The following is a 23,849-nucleotide window of genomic DNA, read 5'->3' on the forward strand; positions in this document are numbered from 1 at the left end:
TTCTAACCTGATTCCTGATTCAGCTTTCTTTTCAGTCTACCCCAAAATTCAACCTATTTGGTACTGAAAGCTGCAAAGAGAATTAAGGAGGAGTCTTTGGATATCTTTGCCAAACTCCATGAAGATCCTGGAGTTTGGCAAAGACATCCATTCTTAGTACTTCTCTATTACCTTGAGTTAAAAAGGATTTTTATCATTCCTGTTTGGAGGCATTCCAGGTTGGTGGCCACCTCATCTCATTCAAGGTTCTCAACAGGGTGATGGGCCCTCCTGGAGAAATATCCCATGCTATGTCCTCTCATGAGGCTGTTTCTGCCCAACTCAATGCATCTTAGGAAATGTAAATGTGAGTGCTGGTTGAAAAATAAAAGAACTATCAACGGTTTTCATCTGAGTTTAACTGTATATCAAGAGAGAATTTTAGATTTATTCATTTTTTATTAATTTAAAAAATAAATATTTCTCTCTTATCCATGCTATATATTATTCATCAACTATCCATGGTCCACTCCTGAAGAGTACACATTTTCAGTTAAGAGAGAGGACTTACTAAGAAGCAGTTAGCACAATGCAAAGTATCTGACTTTGGAGTCTTATCACCCCACCAATTTGTTTCCTTGATAGATCAATAACCCAGGTCAAGTTAATGTGTGGTTTTAAAAATATTTTTGTTAAGTTGTTCTTTAAAGGAATTTTTGGTAGATCAGGTACCTAACTTAATCACATTAAGGTTGATATCTAAAAATTCCATCCTAAATTTAAATTCTTTTGAAGGATATAATTCCCAGCTTATTTTAAATACTGGTATTTTAAATAAAAATGTTATATTTCTTACAAATATATTCATTGGGACATAAATTAAATAAATAGTAATCCATTATCCTTTTAAAACTACACACACAAGTTCTTTAATCGTTAAAAATGTGACATTTTTTCCTATTCTTCCTGGAAACGATATTCTTTTTTTCCCCACAGAAGTTCATCCTAATGTAACATTTCTTTATATTTTAATAATGATTCAATAATAATTTTACTTTTTTCATGGCAGTTGTCACCATGTCTAACATTCTATTAATGTGTATGTAAATATGCCCATTTTTGTTGTTTTGTTTGTTTCCCTCTCTAATCCCCACCATCTTCTAGAACGTTATTCCCTAAAGGGCAGAGGTCCATTTTGTTCACTGGTGTGTTGTAAGCACCTAAAGTAGGTCTGGCACGTAATAAATGTTTTTGAATAGATGAAAAAAAGAATAAATGAATGAATGAATGAATATTAGGAATGGGGTATAGGGAATCCTAGTGGGGAGGAAGGAGTATCCATTTCAATTCAGTGGCAAAAGAACACCTCCCAAAGGAGGTCACATGTAAATAAAATTATGAAACAGACAAGCCAAGCAATTAACTGGGGGAAGAGCATTATAGAAGAGCAAACGGCAACAGCAAAGCTCTTCCTTTGGACATGTCATAGATGGAAAGTTGAAAAACTCCCAGAAATCCAATGTGGGTAGAAAAGAATGACTAAACAGAAGAGAAAATTAGAATGGAGATTACAGAAGCAGATCCTAAATGGATGACAAATTAGTGTTGATGATGTTGAGAACAATGAGTTGAAGGAAGGAAGAAGTGTTGCAGAATTCTTAATCTGGGTGCAGCTTTGTCTTTCCCTCCTCCTATTTTGCAGACAAGAAAACTCACAGAGAGTTTAATTTTATCAAGGTACTACAACAAACCAAGTGAGGAATGGGACTAAACCTTAGTGACCAGACTCCCATCTCCCCTATTCCACTGACAGGCCTTCAAGTTCCAATGGGAAAGCAATGACTTGCCAATCTCTATCTCTATGTAGATTATATTCTTCAAAGTGTTTCAGTTTAGTACTTTCCATAAATATCAAATTTCTATTCTTTATTTTTTGGGGGGTGGTGGTAGGAGTGTAAAAATGAAGTAGTGTGATTTTATGCAATATTTTAATAATTTAAAAATTTTGTATAAAAATCACTTCCTTCCTTCCTTCCTTCCTTCCTTCCTTCCTTCCTTCCTTCCTTCCTTCCTTCCTTCCTTCCTTCCTTCCTTCCTTCCTTCTTTCCCCTTTTTCCTAACTGATAGTCTCAGCCTCTGGGCAAATACCACTGACATTCCAAGGAGGGTTACATATAATATTGTCAGATTTTTCATATAGGTAAGTTTGATGGTTTAATACTGAATTATGCAAAACAAGGAGCAGTTGGTTTAAATTAAACTTTAAAATGAAATAGTAAATTATCGGAATATCTGAATAATGAAATGAAAATTTAAATAAAAAGCATATGCATGAAAGAGTTCAATCAAAATGGGTTTGCTTTAAAAAAATGATTGTATGTAATCTCTCACCACTACTTTTGTATGAACATTGAAGATGCAATTGCCCATTATTTATTGTATGCATTTAATGAATATTTTATAAGGTCTGGGAAAGCACTGCATTTACATAACATATGTTAATGGTATGGCCACTAATAAAGAAAAAGAGTCTTTGATATAAAATCCATCAGGTAATTCCTGATGTTATCTGCAGCTTAATGTTAAGTAAATGTTCATTTCTTTAGGGGAAAAATGTATTCTTGTTTGTTAACAAGAGTCATCCACTAACTATAATGCTTTTAGAAATCAAAAAGGCAGAGGCTGAGTACACAAAATATTTTTTATTTTATCCCAAATTACTTTTATTAAAACTACAGTAGATGACTCAACTTTTCTAATCTGTAAATGTCTTCTCTGCTTGTATTCTCTCTGCACTTTCTCTGTATCCATAAAGCCAGTGGAAGACAAATAGACATAAAGAGAAGCATTTATATGCATGGAGTATGACTAAGCCACACTCCAGACCAATGAAGTCAGAATCTGGGAGTGGGGGCATCAGCAATTTTTATATTTTATTTATTTAATTTAATTTAATTTTTATTTCAGAGAAAGGAAAGGAGAGGGAGAGAAAAAGAAACATCAATGATGAGAGTCATTGATCAACTACCTCCTGCATGCCCCCTATTGGGAATCAAGCCTGAAACCCCAGCATGTGCCCTGACTGAAAATCAAACCAGGACCTCCTGGTTCAGAGGTCGATACCCAACCACTGCGCCACACTGATCAGGCTCACTATTTCTTATCCCAGATTTTTTATGATGGTCACAGAGTTGGCCTAAAAAAAAATTTTAAAACCACCTTACCCATCATTTTAGACATATTCTTAACTAGATAATTAATTTTTAAATCTATAAAATTATACAGAGATTTCCACTATGTAGATTGCTGTAACTTAAAAATTTGATCTATGGTAATAATTTTTTGAGGTGCTCAGCAAAAATTAAAAGATGCTTTATTTTTTAAAAAAATTAGATGCATCCCTCATAGAAATTAGTAAGGAAAAGAGTAACATTAAGATCTAATTTAGTTTTTCAGAGAATGATTTGGGGAGGGTGGAGGGAAGGGGGTGATGCTTTCTTTTTCTTCATTTGACATTTTGATAGTTTTCCTCACTGTCCTTTTCACATGCTGGAGATAACCATGTGTTCACCAAGACTCATTTCCTTTTCCTTCTGACAAGCACCTCAGCCTTACAGCTGTTAGATGGAGCCAAGTATCGGAGCCTGACAGAAGAATGTGCATATAGTAATATATAATATTTAGAGGACTTTTCCCTAAAAACCCCGCATGCAATCTTCCACGAATTCTCTCTCTTCACTCTTCTGCCACTTTGTTAGAAAGACTGAAGTGGGCAAGCTAACAAAATATGTACAATATCTATATGAAAAAAACTATGAAATTTGGAAGAATGAATTCAAAGAAAAATTAAATAAATGGATAGTCCTCATTCATGAATAAAAATACTCAATATTGTTAAGACACCAGTTTTTCCCAACTTAATCTGTACATTTAATGCAATCCCAAACTAAATCTCAACAAGTTATTATATGGGTATCAACAAACTGATTGTAGCCCAGTCGGGCGTGGCTCAGTGGTTGAGCGTCCACCTGGGATCCAGGCGATCGGGGTTCGATTCCCGGTCAGGGCACATGCCCGGGTTGCGGGCTAGGCAGCCGATCAGCGACTCTCTCATCATTGATGTTTCTATCTTTCCCTCTCCTTCCCTCTCTCTGAAATCAATAAAGATATGTTTTAAAAAAACACAAAACAAAACAAAAAACAGAAACTGATTGTAAAGCTTGAATGGAGAGGCAAGTGACCCAGAATTGTCAACACAATAGTAGAGGGGAGCAAAGTTGGAGGACTAACACTACCTGACTTCAGGACGTACTATAAAGCTACAGTAATCAACGCAATGTGATATTGGTGAAAGAGTAGGCAAACATACCAATGAAACAAAATAGAGAGCCCAGAAATAGAGTCCCATAAAAAGAGTCAACTGATCTTTGACAAAGGAGTAAAGGCAATACAAAAGAGCAAAGAGAGTCTCTTTAACAAATGGTGCTTGAAAAACTATTCACGTGGGGGGAAAAAGTATCTTGGCACGGACCTTACACAAGTCACAAAAATGAACCCAAAATAGATCATAGGCCTAAATATACAATTCAAACCTATAAACTCCTAAAACATAACATGGGAGAAAACCTAGAGGACCTTGGGCCTTATTTTGTTCATGAGTTGTGCCTTTCTTAGATTAAATACCAAAGGCACAATTCATGTACCAAAATAAATAATAAGCTGGACTTCATTACAATTAAAGACTTCTGCTCTGCCAAATACAATATCAAGAGAATTAGTAGACAAGCCACAAACTAGGAGAAACTGTTTACAAAAGATACATCTGATAAAAGACTATTCCTCAAAAAATATGAAGAACTCGTAAAACTGAATTATAAGAAGACAAATAACATGATTTTGAGGATGTAAACCTATACATCATAAAATAAATAGAATTTAGTCTCTAGTTCAATTGATAGTATTCAGCAACATTCTTATATTCAACATTGAACTTGATAGGCATTTAGGAGAGATTTTTCAAAAATTGTTTGTTTTAAATATTATCCCTGCAAAAAGAAATGATTCTGAGCTGTCGTATCAGGCATCTACTTTGTAAAACACAAAAGAAACTCTTAAATCAATCTTTCTAAAATTATCTTTGAAGTTCTGGAACAAAGCTCAGCTGGCTCCCTCTTCTTTGGTTTTGTCTCAGTGGTAGATCAGAAGATTTGAGAATTGAGGGCTTTTTCAATTATACAGTAAGCAGCAGGTTTCCATTAAAGCACAAACTCCATCATCTAAATATATGCTAGGTGTTCTTATAAATAAGTGTAACAGATAAAAACCTTTGGCTTATTCATTTATTTCTGATACTAGTTTTGTGATTCTGAAGTCTAATATAAATATATCTGTCAGTTCTTAAAATGCTTATATATTTTTCCTTAAGTGTGGCCCAGACTTCTTCAGCCTTCTTAATGCTTTCCTAAGCTTATGGTAATTAACTTAGCCCATAACCACACACAGTGTTTTCTAACATTTCTTGGTAGCTTCTATGACTCCCATGTATTGGCTCATGGTAGATCAAGGGTTTCAATGTGTTGATTGACTTGTATGGCATTTGTGCAGAGATATAGATCATTATTAGCATTATTAAAGAAAACTACCCATGGACAGTAATTAAAGCATCAAAACTAGATTTTATTCAGGAACTATGGCAATAGGGGAAAGAGATCTCAGTTTAGAACTAGTTTTAATTCCAAATGCAGCAGGGACAAGTGGGAATATATAGCAAAGGAGCAGGGTGGGGGGGTCAGTGAATGGAAAATTACTAAGAGGAAACAACAGGAGTAGGGGGGATTCTGGTTAATCGGAGTTAGTAGGATACTTTATGAAGATAGGCCAGGTAATTAGAGGTTATCTGGAGGACACTGGGAATTAATACCATGGGTGATCATATATCCAGTGTGGGGAAATCACTCTAAACTGACTCAGCAGAGCTCTTGCTAAAACTGGGTGAAGCAGAGATGAACACAGAAGTTAAAAGTCAAGACCTACTTCAGAGGAAGGTTTTGAGGAGCCTGACTCAAGTTTGGTCAAGGAGAGTCTTTGTTAGGACGATATTGCAATAAAGAAGAAGGTGAAGGGTGTTCTAAGCCAGAGGATGAAGGCATGCTAATGGAGGAAAGTACTTGAGAAAGTCTGAGAACAGAGAGTAGCTGTCTGGGTAGTGTTATAAGTCGAGGCTGAAAAGGTGTGATGGGCATATGCTAGTGTTACATGTTAATGACTGTGGTCTTTATCCTAATACTTGCTGACATATGAGTGACGTAATTCTTTTTAAAATGATGATTCTGTGACCATCATGAAAATTCTAATGGAATGGAAATAAAACAGGAACAGAGAATTCAGTTTTGTGTCTATTGCAATAGAGATTTTCAAGAGAAACATAAGATTCTGAACTGGAATAATACCAGAAAGAATCAAGACATATTTGAAAGATATTTTGGAGGCAAAAATAAAAATTCATCATGACCAGATGGAGGACATGAGAGAGGAAGTATCCAAATGTTACTGGAGAAATTGAGGTGTCCCTTTTCCCATAGGTCCTGGGGATAGAGTTCTTATGATATCTTGAGATAAAGAATTTTCTCTGAGACCCACACAGGAGGATGAGTGATTTTTATTTGCATAGAATTTATATTCCTGGGTTTGCAAAGTCCCATTCCAGTCATAGGAGTGTAGCTGGGGTGTCAGTAAAGATAGAAGCAAAGCTAGTGTCCAGAGTTTCCTTTCCATGTTGGAGCCGGGTCCAGTTCAGCATCAGGCTAGTTGTAGTCCATTAGTCCATTGTCTGTGGGGGTCCACATGGCCCTGGACCATGTGGGAGAGCATGCCCAGAGCAATAAGAGTCCCAAGAGCCTAAGAGGAACCAAGAGAGACTGAAAGAGCTTCCTTTGTTCAGGGGATTAATTATCCCAAATGTGGAGCCCTTGCAGTGGCCACACCCATTCTGGCCAATTATCTTTTTTCTCATGTGTGACTGACAGTAAGTGTCTTCCCTGTTACCCCAGTTTTACTGAGGATGTGTCTATCTTCCCTTTGTTCCTTTCCTGTTGTTAATAACTAGGTTAGCCCTCACCCGTTTTGCTCAGTGGTTAGAGCATTTGCCTGTGGACTGAAGGGTCTCAGGTTCAATTCTGGGTCCAGGGCACATACTTTGGTTAAGTGTGAACCAGTTCAATGGATCAAGTTGACAAAACCCACTTGGCAAGCATGACCAATTTATACTCAATATATTTAAGAAGGACACAGGAAAGCATAAGATATTAGAAATGAATCTTACAAATATTATCCTAGAACTTACCCTGGCTGTTGCTATGCTGTTCTCTAAAAGATAAGAATCACCTTGGAAAATTTTGAACAGGAGCAATCTCACATTGAGGCTAGAATAACTTTTCCATACACTTTAGAAAATCTGCTAAGTGAGCAGATTGAGAACATTTTTCAGAGTTTACTCTGTAGTCTAACACAAATGGAAGTCTTTTTGTATGTACTTTTTTTTGAAATGTACAAATAGTTTTTAAATGTCCTACAAAGTAGTGAACCTCTGAATGCTATAAGGATGGATTTATCGTATTAAAAAGTCACTCATAGTCAAAATCATTGTCAATGTACATTATTAGCAATTCTTGTCTCTGAGACTGTAAAACTGAACTCAGCAGGAGTCCATTAGCCAGAAATAAGAATGCTGAGAAAGGAGTGCCTCATGGAAGGCAAGCACAAGAATCGGTTCGATCTCATCAAGTGTCTTAAAGCCCTTAGTCAAAATAGAATTATTCATATGAATCTGGCAAATACTGGTTTTTGACCACTGAGTCTCTGTATCAAAGTGAACCACTGGGGTAGCTAGCTATCATTTGTTTTCATGAAGGCTGTTGGTTTTCATATGTTAATCTTAAATTCTTCTACCTTGCTAAAATATTTTTATTTTTTGAGTTCTTTTATCATGATTTCTAGGAGTTTCTATCATATCATCTACAAGTAGAAATAGTTTCTAATTTTTATTTTCATAATTTATCTTGTGTATATTCATTGGTTAATTCATTCAAGACAATATTAAATAGTGCAGGTAGTCATCATCTTTTATTATTTTCTTGGCCTTAGTGGGGATAGCTTTTTTTTCCACAGTAAGATACTGGCATTCATATGGTGATATATTTACATATTTCATCATATTATGAAAGTAGTCATTCATTTCTGCTTTTTTAAAATCTTCAATAAGAAATAAAGTTGTATTTTTCAAAGGCTTTTTCAGTATAATGGAGATAATAATGTCATTTTTCTCCTAAAAACTAATAATATGGTGACATATTAATAGACATACTAATATTGAACCAAGCTCACAATCCAGGACTGAAACATATTTGGTCACATGTTGTTTTCAGTTTGTTTACCTGAAGAGGAAGTATCAAGAGTGGGGGGATTCTTGCTGAACAGACTTAAATTCTTGTTGAAGACAGGCCACAGTGATCAGACATCAAGAGTTACCCCAATAAATTTAATTTAAAAAATTTTAATTATAGGGTATGAGGAATTTTATCTGATATTGAGGGTGATCAGATATCAGGGGTGGGAGATTCTCACTAAACTGATTTAGCAGGATTCCTGCTTCACGTGGGGTACACAAGATTAGCAAGGTCAGGGGCCAAAGTCAACACCTAGTTGAGAAGAGATCTTGAGAGGAACCTGACTCAGGTTTGGTCAAGGCAAGAGTCCTTCTCGCTCTCTTTTCCTTCAGAATGCCCTTGTCTCCTAGTAATGGAAATTTACATGAGGAAACTATAAGAGGAACATTGAAAATGTATTATAAATGTATATATTTCAGAAGAACGTGGAGTCTTTAGTGGAGATACTATAGAAGTAATGAAAATTAATAAAAGGTTCTAAATAACATGGATTAAGCAAAATAAAAGTAACCTAAACACTTTCAACAGTAAAAAGCCAAGGATAACAACTCATATAATACTTTATAAGTAATATAGAGAACCTTGTTTTTACTACAATGCAATTTTTGTTGAAATATTCTTCGAATCTGGACATTATTTCAATTATCTGGCATTATTTTACACTCTAGGTACATTTTTCCATCTAAAATTTTCTCTTATTATAATCATTTTGTGGTTCATGTGTAATTAGTCACTCACAGAAATCAGTTGCTCACTAGAACCTATTAAAAGATTGATGGTAACTATCTATTGATGAATTGGTGGATTATTATTAAATTGAATTTATTTTTTTTCCAGCAATGACAATGCAGTTTATTAGTCATCAGTTCCCTGATTACCATGACCCCACTATTGGTGAGTAAAAACCTCTTTTCTACTTTGGCTCAGATAAAGGCACTCTAAATAAGCGGCTTGCAAATGTTGCTGATGTCTTTGGAGAATAAGAAATATGTTTTACACTATGACTCAGTACACACACGCACATTAATATATAATATTTAAGCTACCACAATAGTAGCTTCAAGAAACAATATTTGTTCTTACTTCTTGCCATGCACTCTCATATTTTCCATCCTATTCTATTTCTTCCTAATTGATGATGGTTGAAATACATCGAGTTGATTTTGATTTCATGATCCACTAATGAATATCTACTGCATTTAAAAAACTGTGCTCTGGATAATGTAACTGATGTGATTGTCCATTTTATTTGGTTATTTTCTCACTTTATCAGTGTCTGGATCTTGTATTGCACAAATAGTTAACCAAGTTAATGGTGCATTTGGAAAGGACTCTAGATATAGGAGTCATTTTATTTATGATCCTCATTTTGCAGATGAGGAAACTGAGACCCAAAACATCAAAATATTGTTACAGCAAGAAATCCAGCCATGTTTCATTCTTCCATCAGTTTCCTTTTTATCACATCAGGTGTAGGACTATTGCAATTGGGAACACCTTTCCTTCCTCAATCAAAGTAGCAACTATGTCTTAAAACTGCTTTACTGCTCATTCAAAGAGCTACTTTAAAGAACTAGTTGAAAATTTCCAAGTAGAGTCTGTTGTAGCATTCTATGTCTAGAAACACATTGGCATTGAATATAAGCATTATTTCATGATATGGAAAAACATATACTTCTGGACCTCTCATGGTTGCCTGCTCGTTTAGACTGTGAGTTCCTTTGACTACACCTCATTCCTTACCTTTGTTATTCCCTTGGTCTGAATATCTCTTATCCTCACTTACAATGGGTTTCACCCTCATCAAGCAATTTTAATTCAAGTTCCTACTGTGTATATAGAATATTATTCTATAAATAATTATCTTGTATCTCTTCCTGAAAATCCTGCAGGATATTTGCTTGAAGGCTACTGCTGAAATAAGTAAAATGTACTCATTTTTAATTGTCCCAAAATTCAACAAGACCTCTTCATTGGTTGAACCAAATTAGTAAGATTTAAGTGCAGGCAATTAGCATGTTGTTAATCAGAAAGTACTTCCTCAAGGAGTTGAGTTTTGTTTCTAAAGCAAAAATAATCACTTTGTAAAGTTTTAGAAGCGATTAGCTACAGTCCATGTTCGATAATCCTCTAAATCCACTTTCTTAATATCTTCATTCTGGAATGTTGATAGCTTTGCATATCCTATTATGAGTTACAGAAGAGAAATCTCTGGGAAAAATCTCTGAATCTTTTACCTTGTTGGAGAATGTATAATATATCATTTATGAAATGACAAATCACTTCTTTTATTATTTTCCATCATTGTTTCAGCTTTATATGCACTGGTGTTTCAAAAGCCTACCTTTTGCTCACTACACTCTCATGTCTATGGCTTGAATAGTGCAGTATATGCGAATAAATCATAAGTCCCTCTTTCAGGATGTAATGATGAAGGAGAAGATGTAATGATGACTCCTTTAGATATCCACAAGGCACATCCATCATTTGAGATTCCATACTGACAGAGAGCTGAACTCATACCTTTACATGGCTATAAATAAAATAGCTTTAGAAGAAGTTTGAAATGGAGACACAGAGCACTAGATTACTTTCAATTCAATTTTCTCATTATTTCATTTCTTGGCATCTCTAATGGGAATATTGGTTAACAATTTTCCATTGGTATCCTGCTCCAGGAAGGTGAAAGTCCCAAATAATTGACTTTTCTCCTGCTCAAGCTACATAACTATAACTCAGTCTAGCTGACTTAATGGCCCCTCAAGAGGAAATTCATATTAGTACATTTTTAAAATCATACAAATTAGAGAAGAACACACCTATCAAGGATACTTATCTCACAATTTATATAATAAATGACTATTTTTCAATTCCTCTTCAGATCTGTTTGTCATCCTACTGACTGAGGTTTTTGAATAGTTTTCCTCTGAAATCTTTGAAAGATTTGTATGGTTTTATTTTCTCCCTATATTCAGCTTAGAATTATTTTCTTTCAAATCTATATCAATTCTGAAAATGTAGGTTCCCTTTAGCCTTCACAAGAATTAGGCATATTATCTGCTACCAATGTTCTTAAAGAAGTAATTGCTCCCCTTATGTACAGACAACACTTTCAAAGTCAGTAACCAATGGGTCTAGCTTCTGCAAATCCATAGAAAATACCTAAGAATACCTATTGAAAGATGTTGAGTCTATTCTCCCATGTAAGGAAACCTCACTCAGAAATTAAATTAAACTCCTTATAAAGTTACCAAACATGAATAAATTCAAGCTTTAATTTAATCTTTAAAATAGACTATCTCTAAGTATTAAACATTGTGTTAAGTACACTTTGCTCTTTCTATAGTAAATTATGGAAAAATACAGGAAAGAACATTTTGACTAAAGGCCTTGATGTCCAACCTTTCATACTAATAAGCACACATGTCAATTTTGATTAACAGTAAGTCATTAGAGGTAAACACTGTATGAGTCAATCAGCAAAATAATATTTAAACACCTAATATTTACAAAAGAACCTGTTTATCCTCTAGAAATAAAAGATTAAAATAGTACAGTTCAAGCCTTTGAGGGATTTTTATTTCAGGAAGATAAATTAAGACAAATACAGAAATATTTATATTATCTTTGAAATCAGTTATTACTGTAAAAAGAAGCAAAGTCCTAGGGGGGTCTGAAAGAATGGAGAGGCAGTTCAGTGACCCTCTCTTAAGTTGTATTTTCTGTCATTTAGGGTCACAGCTTCCTATATGTTTTAAAAGCGAAGAAGCTCCTGCCCTCCATTCTAGAATTCAAGATCCTTTGAGAAAACTTTTCAGAGAAGCCTGGGCTTCTTAAAAACATTTGAGAAAATGACCTAGGGCATTTCGTTTTGATACATCCTTTTGATCATATTGTAACTTACTTGAAATTAAAAATCTTATTATTAGAAACCCACACTGGAAACCTATATTTTCATATTAACCATTGTCATCCCAATAAATTTAATAAAGTGTTAAAAAAATTTTAAATCTTATTGTATATAATTCTAATTTAATATGAATTAGATTTCAAGCTGTTGATTTTTTTTTTTTTTTTTTTTTGCTATAGAATATGGTGTCCCTTTCCCCAAAACCAGATTATATATGTATCAGGTTCTCATTTGTGGACTGTACATTTAGTTCAAATTATTGTTTATTGATATCTTCATATATTGAGAGTTGTTTCTATTCATGCTCATTAATAATCAAATGAATACAAACATAGAAAATATAGAATGTAAGCATAGAAAACCAGGTCACTTCACTTGGCAAATTGATACAGATGGAAACAAGATATAACCTCAAATAGCTTGCTCTGAGTAACATGTTTAATGCTTAATGGAAAATTCTGAACCATGAAGGATTTGTGTTCCTTCTCAGCTGCAGAGCATTATAACTTTGATTACATCATGTATGCAATTGGTGATTATCTCTCACTGTCCTCAGGCTGTTGTTTTGGCCCCCTTTCTCTGCAAGCCTATAAAACTATATCACCTATTATGTGCTACATCCTATGCTAAACATGAGATATACAGAGATAAAAACACAATCTGTGACTTCAAAGCATTTCCAGTTGGGTGGGAAAAATTAATAAGTGTATAAGACTGTGGGATGGGTTCATGAAATAAAAGAAAGCACAAGATGCTGAAGGACAATGTAGCTACATTTTACATGACCTGAAGGGAAACGAAGCACATATAGAACAGATGCTCTCTACATTGAATTTTGAAGGATGCATAGGAGTAGGGAAGTGAAGAGGGAGGAAAAATAGATATTCTTAGAAGAACAAAAAATATAAGCACCCAAGCAAGACAACACATGTACCAGGATCTTATGCCAGAAACCCAAGAGAAATCCTTGATACCTATTTCAACTGCTACATTAAGTCATTCACCAGACTCTGTTGTTTCTACCTTCTAAAAATACCTTGAACCTGTCCCCATCTCTCCATAACCTCTGTTGCCTTCTTTTTCTAAGCCATTTTCAATTTGGACTAGTTCTTTTCATTGGTTTTTACATATAATCTAGAAATATCTTTATAAACACAAATTTGGACCGCTGAACAGTTCCCAATGTTATCAATTATGTTTAGGATGCAGAATAAAATTCTAAGAATACAGTGAAGATTCTTATGGTCTTACTACTTTTGCTTACACACTTGTTACCCACCACCCCCTTTTGGGGGGCTTCAATTACATCTACCTTCTTTTAGATTCACAAACTAGCCAAACCCCTTTCTGCCTTAGGACAGTTTTGCACATATTTTAACTCTGAATGCTCTTTACCTCTCCACACTCCATTTTGCTTTTTGGTTAAATTTATTTATTTATTTTTTTAAATTCTCAACCAAGGATATTTTTTCCATTGTTTTTAGAGAGAGAGGAGGTGGGGGGAGAGAGAGAGAGAAATATCTATGTGAGAGAGACACATTGATTAGTTGCCTCCCACATATGGCCCCAGGCTGGGAATTGAGCCTGCATCCTTGGTAAATGCCCTTGGAATCAAACCTGAGGCCCTTTAGTCCGAGGGCCGATGCTCTGAGCAAAACTGGCTAGGACTCAAATTTAAGCTTAAATATTGCTTCCTCAAGAAAGTCTCCTTTGAGAGTATTATGCTGAGTAAAATAAGTCAGACAGAAAAAGAAAAATACCATATGATTTCACTTATATGTTGAATCTAAAGAACAAAATAAATAAACAAAATAGAAACAGATAACAGATTGACAGTTGTTGGGGGTGGGTGGGTAGGGGGACTGGGTGAAAAAGGTGAAGGCATTAAGCAGGGTAAATTGGTAGTTACAGAATAGTCACAGAGATGTTGATTATAGCATAGGGAATATAGTCAATAATATTGTGATAACTATGTACAGGGCCAGGTGGGTACTTGAAGCATCGGGGAGCCACTTTGTAAAATACATGATTTCCTAACCACTTTACTGTGCATCTGAAACTCTTACAGAATAATGTTGAATGTAAACTGTAATGAAAAACAAAAATAAATAAATAAATAAATAAATAAATAAATAAAAGAAATCCCCCTTTGACTACCCAAAATAAAGTAAGTCCTTCTTTCATGCATTCTGTCAGAACCTTGAATATTTCCTTAATATCATTTATATATGTAATTAAATAATTGTTTAGTTAATTATCTTTTAAATTAAAAAATCATGAGGGTAGGAACCACCAATATATTATTCACTAGTGTTTCTCCAGACCTTACCAGAATGCCAGGCATAGAGTAATGCTGAATAAATATTTGTTGAATAAAAAAATGGATAAACAAATGTATCTCTAGCAAGCATTTATCATTTTTAGATTTTGCTGCAGTTAATTTTAGAGTCCTATAGGGCAACTAAACTAATCAAAGGTGTGCTAGTTAGTGGTCTTTAGTAGAAATTCCCTATGTATGTTAATGGCTATTTCTTAACCTAAAATGGTTACCAGAAGAACATTTCCTTGAAAAATTAAAAGCACTGTTCTGTATAAGTTATTATGTCTTCTGCTTCTTCCTCTCTATTCAATATTAATTCATAAACAAATATTTGTTGATGATCCAGGCATTGTACAAGGCACAGAAATCAATGACATAAAATTAGGCAGAAATGTGTTTCTTATTATCTTCCCTGCCTAATTTTATTTCAGCATCTTTAAGAGCAATCATACCTCTTTATCTGTAGTCCAATTGTCCCTTTTTCTCACTGCATTGGGATGACTTGAGGTCATTATATAAGTATCGCACACAATTTGATTAGAGTAAACTGGCCGTAAGTACCTATTCAGTAATTTCTTTCGGTTGCTTTTCTTGCAGGAAAACAAAACAAAATAACTTTAACAAACAATTCAGAAAACGGTTATCACTTTATTAATTTACCTGAGATTCATTTATTCAGTACTCACAATGCCCAGAAATTCATATGACCAACTTTCCAGCTGTACCTACATATCCTATTTTCAAAGAGCACATACTCTTGTAATTGACTCAGCGAGGAATGCTTTTCCTCTTTTAGTGTTTCAATCTCACTTAAAAGCCATGAATACTGTGTAATACACTCATCTGAAAGATTTATATTTTTCCTGAGCAATTGGTAATAACTGTAACAAGCTCTACAGGAAGAAAATAAAATGTCATATATAGAGTTAAGTCTCCTTGAATGATTTGGGAAGCTTGGAAAACAAGGACTTCACATAAGTGGCAAAGTACATTAACAGTATGGACATTTCCTCTGTTACTAGCGCCACGTCCAGTGACTGGTATTGCACCACAATGCATGAGCATGAAAAATACCAATGTGGTTAGGCCAGGGTAGCACAAATGCACCATGTTTAGTATACATTCCTTAGCACTTCTGGTGGAATGCAAAGTTCCTAAGCTAAGGATTTTAGAGAAATAGTGTGTTTTAGTCACATTGAAATGGCTTGCTCAGTGTCTAAAATGTTTACTAATAGAGTCATTCCTTTGTGTTAGTAAAAAAAAAAAAGAGTAAATTCTCAGAGGAGAAGTAAAGCCCAGAGCCATTAGGAGTCATTTCTACATTAGCATAGATTAATGTATTCTAGTATCAAACCAAAAGCTATGTCTACAGAGCATCCCTGAAGGGAGAACATGAGACTTGGAGAAGGGAGGGTATCACTACCAGGTAGAATAAGTGATACAGCATAATTGTTGAAGGAAATCAGTGTTTATAAACTGAAATTGAAAAATCGCATTTCTTAGTGACTCTGGAGTTACAAAGATGGTAGAATATAACGAAAATTAGTATAAATCAGATAGATCAGAAATTTAATTCTGCCTTCACTTCACGCTGGCCCCAGATTTTCTTTCCAGACTCATCCGGTAACATCTTTAGTTTGCTGTGCTCCAGCCACACTAGTCTTCCTTCAGTTCCTTAAATATGACAAGCAAACTCTTCCTTGCCTTTCAGCCATTGTTACCTTGAATACCTTCTCTCTGCTTTTCATTTAACAAGTTCCTGTTCATCTGTTAGATCTCAGCTTACATATCATGTCCCCAGAGAGGTCTTCTTTTACCTCCTTACCTAAAGTAACTGCTCAGCACATAAGCACACACAGGAATGTACATTTATAACATACAAGCTTATTCTCAACATCAACACATAGCTTGTAAACTTAATATTTATAAAATTCCACATGAGAAATTGTGGTGTCCTTTGCTCTGTCTCCCATGTGGGATGTAGACTCCATGATGGTAGAAGCCATGTCTTCCTTCTTCACTGTATTTCACACAAGACCTAGCATAATGCAGGTTTTGCAAGGGGTACTCAGAGTACCTGCTGAATAAAAGAATGTATGACTGACTTTGGTGTCCTCCTTTTCTTTCTTACCTAACTTACGTTTTATGATCCATGATTTCAGATTCCTTAGCCCTCTCTTGTTTGATATAGTGAACTAAGCGTCGCACAGGTGAAACGGAAACCTTTGCTGAAACTTCATTGGGACAGCTGAGCAGAAGATGCTGCCTGGCCTCACTTTAAATGTATAACCATGGATCTCAAATGGGCTTTGGATGATGCCTGACAAACACATTTAGGTTGGAGTCTGCTCATTCTTTCACTCAAGTAAAACCAGTGACTTCTCCCATCTTCACACTCTCCCCGATGACCTTGTTAATTTACTGAGAAACACTGAGGCAATCAGGAGATAAATTTCCAAGAGTCTTATCCAGAAGATACTTTCAAAAGCACTCACCCCTCTGTACCCATACTTGTTCTTCCTACTAACTTTATTACTTAGATGAACTTCCCATGCTCCTACGTAAGCCAGTAACACACTGTCCGTTCACTAGATCTCATACTGCTCTTCTGCTCAAAAATGCTGCTCAGACTTTTTCTTTTATGGAGCATTTCCCATCATCATAAAAACATGCTGTTATTTCTTACATCCTAAACATAAAAAAATTAAAATCCTGTTCTGATTCTACTTCATCCACCAGTTCTTAGCCCATTTTCCCACTGTCTTAGCTGTAAAGCTCCTCAAAGAGTTGTTTATACCATCAGCTCTAATACCCCTTCTCCTACTTTCGTCAGTCAATTCTAGCCAGGTTTCAGTCCCATCACTCGACTGAAATTGCTTTTAGCGAGGTCACCTTGACTCCATAGCGGCTAAGCCCGCGGTCAGTTTTCATTCTGTCTGGTTTGACCTACCAGCAGTGTTTGATATGGTCTACTACTCTCAGATTTCACCCACGTTTTTCACTTGGCATCCAGGGTGCCACACTCTCCTGGTTTTCCTCTCGAACAGCTTCTCTGCCTTCTGGATGTTGAAGCGCCTCTGAGACTCAATGCTGGGTCCTCTCATTGTCTCTGTCGACATTCCCTTCCTTGATGACTCCCTTCCTTCAGTGTCCTGGCCTTGGGCACAGTTCATACCCTAAACTCCGAAATGTGTATCTCTACCTCACTTTTCTCTTCTGATTTCCAAACTTGTATAGCTAATTTCCTATTCAACGTCTCCATTTGAATGTCTAATAGGCATCCTAAATTACCCTGTCAAAAACTGATTTCCAGTTGTTTAAAAAAAAAAAAAAATTCCACCTTGCAGCCTTTCTCATCTCAGTAGCAATCCCATACTTTTGAATGCTTATGCCTAAAACTTTTCAATCTTTCTTAATTTCTCTCTTTTTCCACACCACATGCCCTCAGAAAATCCTGTTTGTTTTACTTTCAAAATATATCTAGAATCCACTGACTTTCCACTATTTTTACTGCTACCATCTTGAGATGAGCCAGTAGAATTTTCAGGCTGCACTACTACGCTAACTCGAGGAGTCTCACTGCTTGGACTCTTACCCCACTCTCTAGTCTATTTCACTGTAGCAGACAGAGTGATATCTTAAAAAATAATCTAGATGCTGTCACTCTGTTCAAAACCCTCCAGTAGTTTACTCAAGGTAAAGGCTAGCATATTGATAAAGGGCTATAATGCCCTCAAGAATTACCTGCCTTGCCCCTCTGAGTTTATTTCTTACCACTTTCCCTCATTCAATTGATTTCAACCACTCCAGGCTCCTTGCTGCTTCTGGAACATGCCAGATAATTTCTCACCTTGGCCTTTTTGCACTTGATTTTCCCCTGGAACATTCTTTTCCCGATGCTCACAGGACTAACCTCATTACTTTCTTCAAGTCTTTCCTTTGGGTTCAAATACTTTTGCTCAGTCATACTTATACTGACCACCACCAGAACTCCTGGTTACACGCACTCATCTACCTATTTTTCTCATAGCGTATATTACCATCTTACTTACTATGTAGTTACATCTGTCTCCCTTAGCTACCACATAAACTCTGTTTGGGTCACTGAAATCTCCCAAGGATCTAGGTCAGTGTCTGATTCATAGCAGATGATCAATATATTAGATGAGTGAATGTGTAAAGTACTTACCGTCTCTTCAACCTTGAATAAATTATCATCTATTGCTAACCTTTCCTCATCTACAAAAACAAGATGAGGACACTATTTATCATAACTGTTCTGTGAGATAACATAGAAATGTAGATATAACTGCTTCACACTCTGCTCTAGACAAAAGGAATATTATGATTTCCTCAGTAGAAATAAATTGAACTGAGTATAAAAATGGTAATAAGGAAAGCTGTCAGGAAAAGACCACCTAGGTTTTATTTTCTTTTTTTGAAGGCCCAGTGAATCTATCCAGAAAGGATGACAAAGTAATCAGAATGACAGTTTATTAACTTACAATAATATTACTGTCACCACTACTACAATCACTCAAAGCACATATAATTATGATTTTTTCCTGTGGCTAAACTACATAAAAAAGAAAAAAATCTTAATTACAAATCCCTAATTCAATAATAAATAAAAAAAACTAGATATGGGCAGAGTAATCTCCATGATGGCTATCATACATGGAAATACGAAAGTTGCCTGTTAGGCTTCAAATCAGTCTAAAGGGAGTTAACAGAACAGAAAGTTTAATAACAGGCTAAGTACGTAGGACACCTCCATCAGGACTGCACTGTTCTTTCATAGGAGGCTACAGCCCCAAATCCAGTCCAAAGCTGCTAAATTATGTAATAACAACAATGTTCTTATAACTAGTCTTTTAATAGAGTTTTCAGATAGTACCATAACCATGGAAACTTTTAGTTAACCATCTGTGCTGATGAATATATTCAGTAGCTGATTAAAATTATCTGTGGTCCCTGGCCGGTTTGGCTCAGTTGGTTGGAGCATCTTCGCATATACAGAAAGGTTCAGGTTTGATTCCTGGGAAGGGAAAATACTTAGGTTGTGGGTTCGATCCCCAGTTGGTGCGTGTATGGAAGGTAACCAAGCGATGTTCTCTCTCACATCGATGTTTCTCTCTTTCCCTTTTCTTCTCTCTAAAATCAATAAGCATATCCTTGGGTAAGGATTAAAAAAGAATAATAATAAATAAATAAAATAAAATGATCTGTGGTCAATCATAACAACTAGAGACATACACCAATTCTGTCATTTCATCTAGATATAGATGCCCTTGAGGACAATAGTGTGCCTACAACAGAAACAATTCTCAACATTTTCTTTACTTATTCAATGATTATAAGTGGACACTTAGTATGAAGTCAAATGAGCTGTATTTATACTTTTTCTTTTTTTAGTAGTTTATTTTTAAAGACATTTAAGTATTCTATTGGCTCCTAATGAGCAATCTTGCATAGCAATTAGAGCGAGGAAGAAAATATTCATACTGGTATGTCCTAAAAATTGGCCGATTGCTGATAAATGCAATATATGAGATAAAAATTATTTTAAGCATATCTTAAAAGAGCTAACAAAATTTACATTTTCCTCCCCTAATTCATGCATGTGGTTTTTCTTAAAAAGGAAAGTGTAAAATAATCCATATAGGGAAACATTTAGAACTGTAACATACCTCTTGGTATCTTCAATCTTTAGTGGCATTTAGATTCACTTACCCAGTATCAAATGTTTAGATATTTGTAGAACTAGAATCTAAATCCATATTTGTTTGACCCCAAAGTCAGAGCATTTAACTACTGCTTCCTAATTTATGGCCTCTTCAGAGGGAATCTTTGTTGTTAGCTATGGATGATTCTGCTTAATGCTTATCATTTAACTAGTGTAATTTTAGCTGCTATGTTTGAGATGACCTCTGGAGAATAAAGAGGTCAACATTTTGACATTTCATATCAAAGCTGTCCATATCAGCATGCATTTACTCAGCATGAAGTGAGGACATGGAGAGAGGCATTTAGAAATAGTTGGCAAGTGTTGTTTCCTGTAAATAATCAAATTGAACATGTCAGACATATGTCCATGTTCCGTCATTTGCTTTATTTGATTAAAGACAATCCCACAGTGTGCATTCGAATGAGGACAAAGATTGGAAAACTGATTTGAAAAGTACCAAGCACCACACCAATGTGAGCCACTATTTTTCTATTAGAAGACAGTTTAAATATTTTATCTTTATTTATTAGTCATGCGATAATGACAGTAATCAAATTTTCCAGACATGCACTTTATCTCTGAAGGTCAGAGATATGTGCCAAGTTATTTGGGGTTAGATCATGCCCCATCTATGAAAAGTTGGTTCATCTTTATGCTTACTTGGCTCTCTAAATATTTTATGTATTAAAAACACACACACCTTATTCTGTTTTTATTCAGAAACTAGATAGTGTCATTTTTTAAAAGTCAATATTCCTTTTTCTAAGGTCCTATATATGTCATGCATCTAGGAATAGTGAAACCTTCCTTAATCAGAACAAAATTAACTAATGGAAAGATTCTCAGCAGTGGCTGTATGGGGCCATAGTAAACCATTGTAAGAAAAGCCAGGGCTACAACGATCAGCATGTGGTTTGTGCTGTAACCTTAAACTTTTATTCGTTGTCGTGTGTCATGTACGTTAATTTTATCCCAACTATATTAATGGTTCACGTTGTATATTTCCATCAAGTTGCCCCTTTATCCCTATCCCCTCCTCACTATCACCTCTTTAAAGAGTTGTTTATACCAGCTGTTGATATTTTCAAAACTCCTATTCACTCTTCAAACTACTCTGCCTTCCACAACGAATACCTGACTGAGGATAGACCAAGTCAGCACCCTGCTCTAAATCCAAAGGGCACTTGCTAGTCCTCATGTTACTCAACTTCTCAGAGGTAACCAACCAACACTGTTTACGCCTTTCGGGGAGAAATGTTATCTTCCTTTGTTTTCTGCAAAGTCAAAATCCCCTGGTTTGTTACTTATTTTCAAATAGCCCTCAGCCTCCTTTGAAACATCTGGCCATTATATTGAAACATTGCTCAAGGCTTAATCTTAGACTCTCTTCTTACCCTTGGCTCTTTCCCCAGACAGTCTCACCCATTGTCCATATGCCTGTGATAATTACCAAGACTTCTAACATCTAGACCTATGCATCCAGCTGCTTACTTGACATTCCTATTTGCGTGTCCTGATATGTCTCAAATTTGACTGTTTCAGATTAAACTCATCGTCTGACCCCTATAAAAATGTCTCCCCTTGCAGTATTCTCTGTGTCAGTGAAGACACAGCTATCCATATGGTAATTCAAGCTCCAAAACTGGGAGGCATCTTTGACCTCCCTTACTCACCCCTCATAGCTATACCATGATTGACCTACTGATTTTAACTTCTAAATATTTTTCAAGTACATTTTCACTATCGTAACTGCTACAGAGTCTCTTTCTTGAATTACTGAAATGGCTTTCTCACTGAGGTCTCTATATTCACTCCACCCCAGCTCCATCCATTATTTATCCGCACCATGAAGCTAAAACAATAAATAAAAAATAAATTGTAATTATAGAATAGTGCATGTCTATATTACCTTACAAAATATTAAATCTTCCTTTAACCGTTCATTTGCAATATCCCCCTAACTTCAGAGATAATGACTAATATTGATTAGGAAAATATACCATGCCTTTACGTAACAGCATATTAGGAAAGGATATAATATTGCTTTGTAAGACTTTTTAAATGGTATGGGATCATGTGTAACACTCTAAAACTTGTAATTTTAAATCCAAATAATAGCTTGGTGAATTGGTCATGTTACTACATACAGAACTTGTCATAACATACAGAACTACCTCAATCTAATTAGCTAGTATGTACCATTTTAAGCTATATCATACATATAATAGTTGTTTTGATATACATTTATGGACAATTATATTATAGTCATTTCTAAGTTATGGATAACTAATTTTTATTTTTTAAAATATGATTTTATTGATTTCAGAGAGAGGAAAGGAGAGGGAGAGAGAGATAGAAACGTCAATGAAGAGAGTCATTGATCAGCTGCCTCCTGCATGCCCCTTACTGGGGATCGAGCCCACAACCCAGGCACGTGCACTGACTGGGAATCGAAATGAGATCTCCAGGTTCATGGGTGGATGCTCAACCACTGAGCCACGCTGACCAAGCTGGATAACTAATTTGTAACCATTTCCTAAGGATGGACAACTTATTTATTTCTGGTTTCTCTCCTATATAAACAATACCTCAATAAACATCCTCCTTGGGCACATGGGTTTCTATAGGTACATCCTGATAACTGTAATTGCTATTATAAGGCAAATTAATTTTACATTTTAACAAAAATTACAAAATTACCCTTTGAGGAGAGAATTCTATGACAAGTGTATGATAATTTGTAATTTTTATAGCTTGCCCAACACTTAATATTTACATTAAAAAAAAATTCTTTGCCAAATACATGAGCTAAAATATGTCACATTTTTGGTTATTTTAAACATTTTAGCTATGAAATATGATATAGAGTATGTACAGAATGAAAAGCATTGCTCACTAATTTATCACACAGTAACCACTCATTTAACTACCACACAGTAACCACTCATTTAACTACCACACAGCTAGAGCAGTGTTCATTGTCAGCATCTCAGAAACATCCTTCATGTCACATACCAATATCTGCACTCTCTAGAGTCCCACATTGTCTTTGCTTTTCTTAATAGTTTTAAAACTAAGCAAACATCCCTAAGCATTTGGTATAGATTTGACCATTTTGTACTAGTTATGCAAATGGAATTGTTCCATCTACATTATTCTACATCTGTCCCCTTTCATTCAACATTATGTCTGGGATATTTATCTATGTTATTGCACATAGCTGTAAAAATGGTTAATTTTTGTTTATTTCATAGCACTGTGCAGATTATTGAATGTTTTATTGCTATCTATGTAAGCATATATGAGAATTTCCCCCATTAATCAGATTACTTTTCTTTTTAATAGATTAGTCTAATCCATTTTTAGTCTAATTCATGTTTTTTTTATTTGTTTAGTGGTGTATTTGGACTCATTCCTGCTATCCTATTTTGTGTTCTCTATTTAGCACGATGTTTCTCTACTTTTATT

At 35.2% G+C, this 23,849-nt stretch overlaps 1 protein-coding gene across 1 annotated transcript in view; it reads left to right on the plus strand.

Annotated features, from left to right (window-relative positions):
• RIT2 (Ras like without CAAX 2) overlaps positions 1 to 23,849 on the plus strand; it is a 270,216-nt gene that overhangs the window by 54,675 nt on the left and 191,692 nt on the right. The window contains exon 2 of the mRNA XM_081149237.1: positions 9,261 to 9,317. Coding sequence (XP_081005363.1) covers positions 9,261 to 9,317 — 57 coding nt within the window. The remainder of the gene's footprint in view (positions 1 to 9,260; positions 9,318 to 23,849) is intronic.

This window comes from Miniopterus schreibersii (assembly GCF_964146895.1).
Source record: "Miniopterus schreibersii genome assembly, chromosome: 10".
Taxonomy (NCBI): Eukaryota; Metazoa; Chordata; class Mammalia; order Chiroptera; family Miniopteridae; genus Miniopterus; species Miniopterus schreibersii.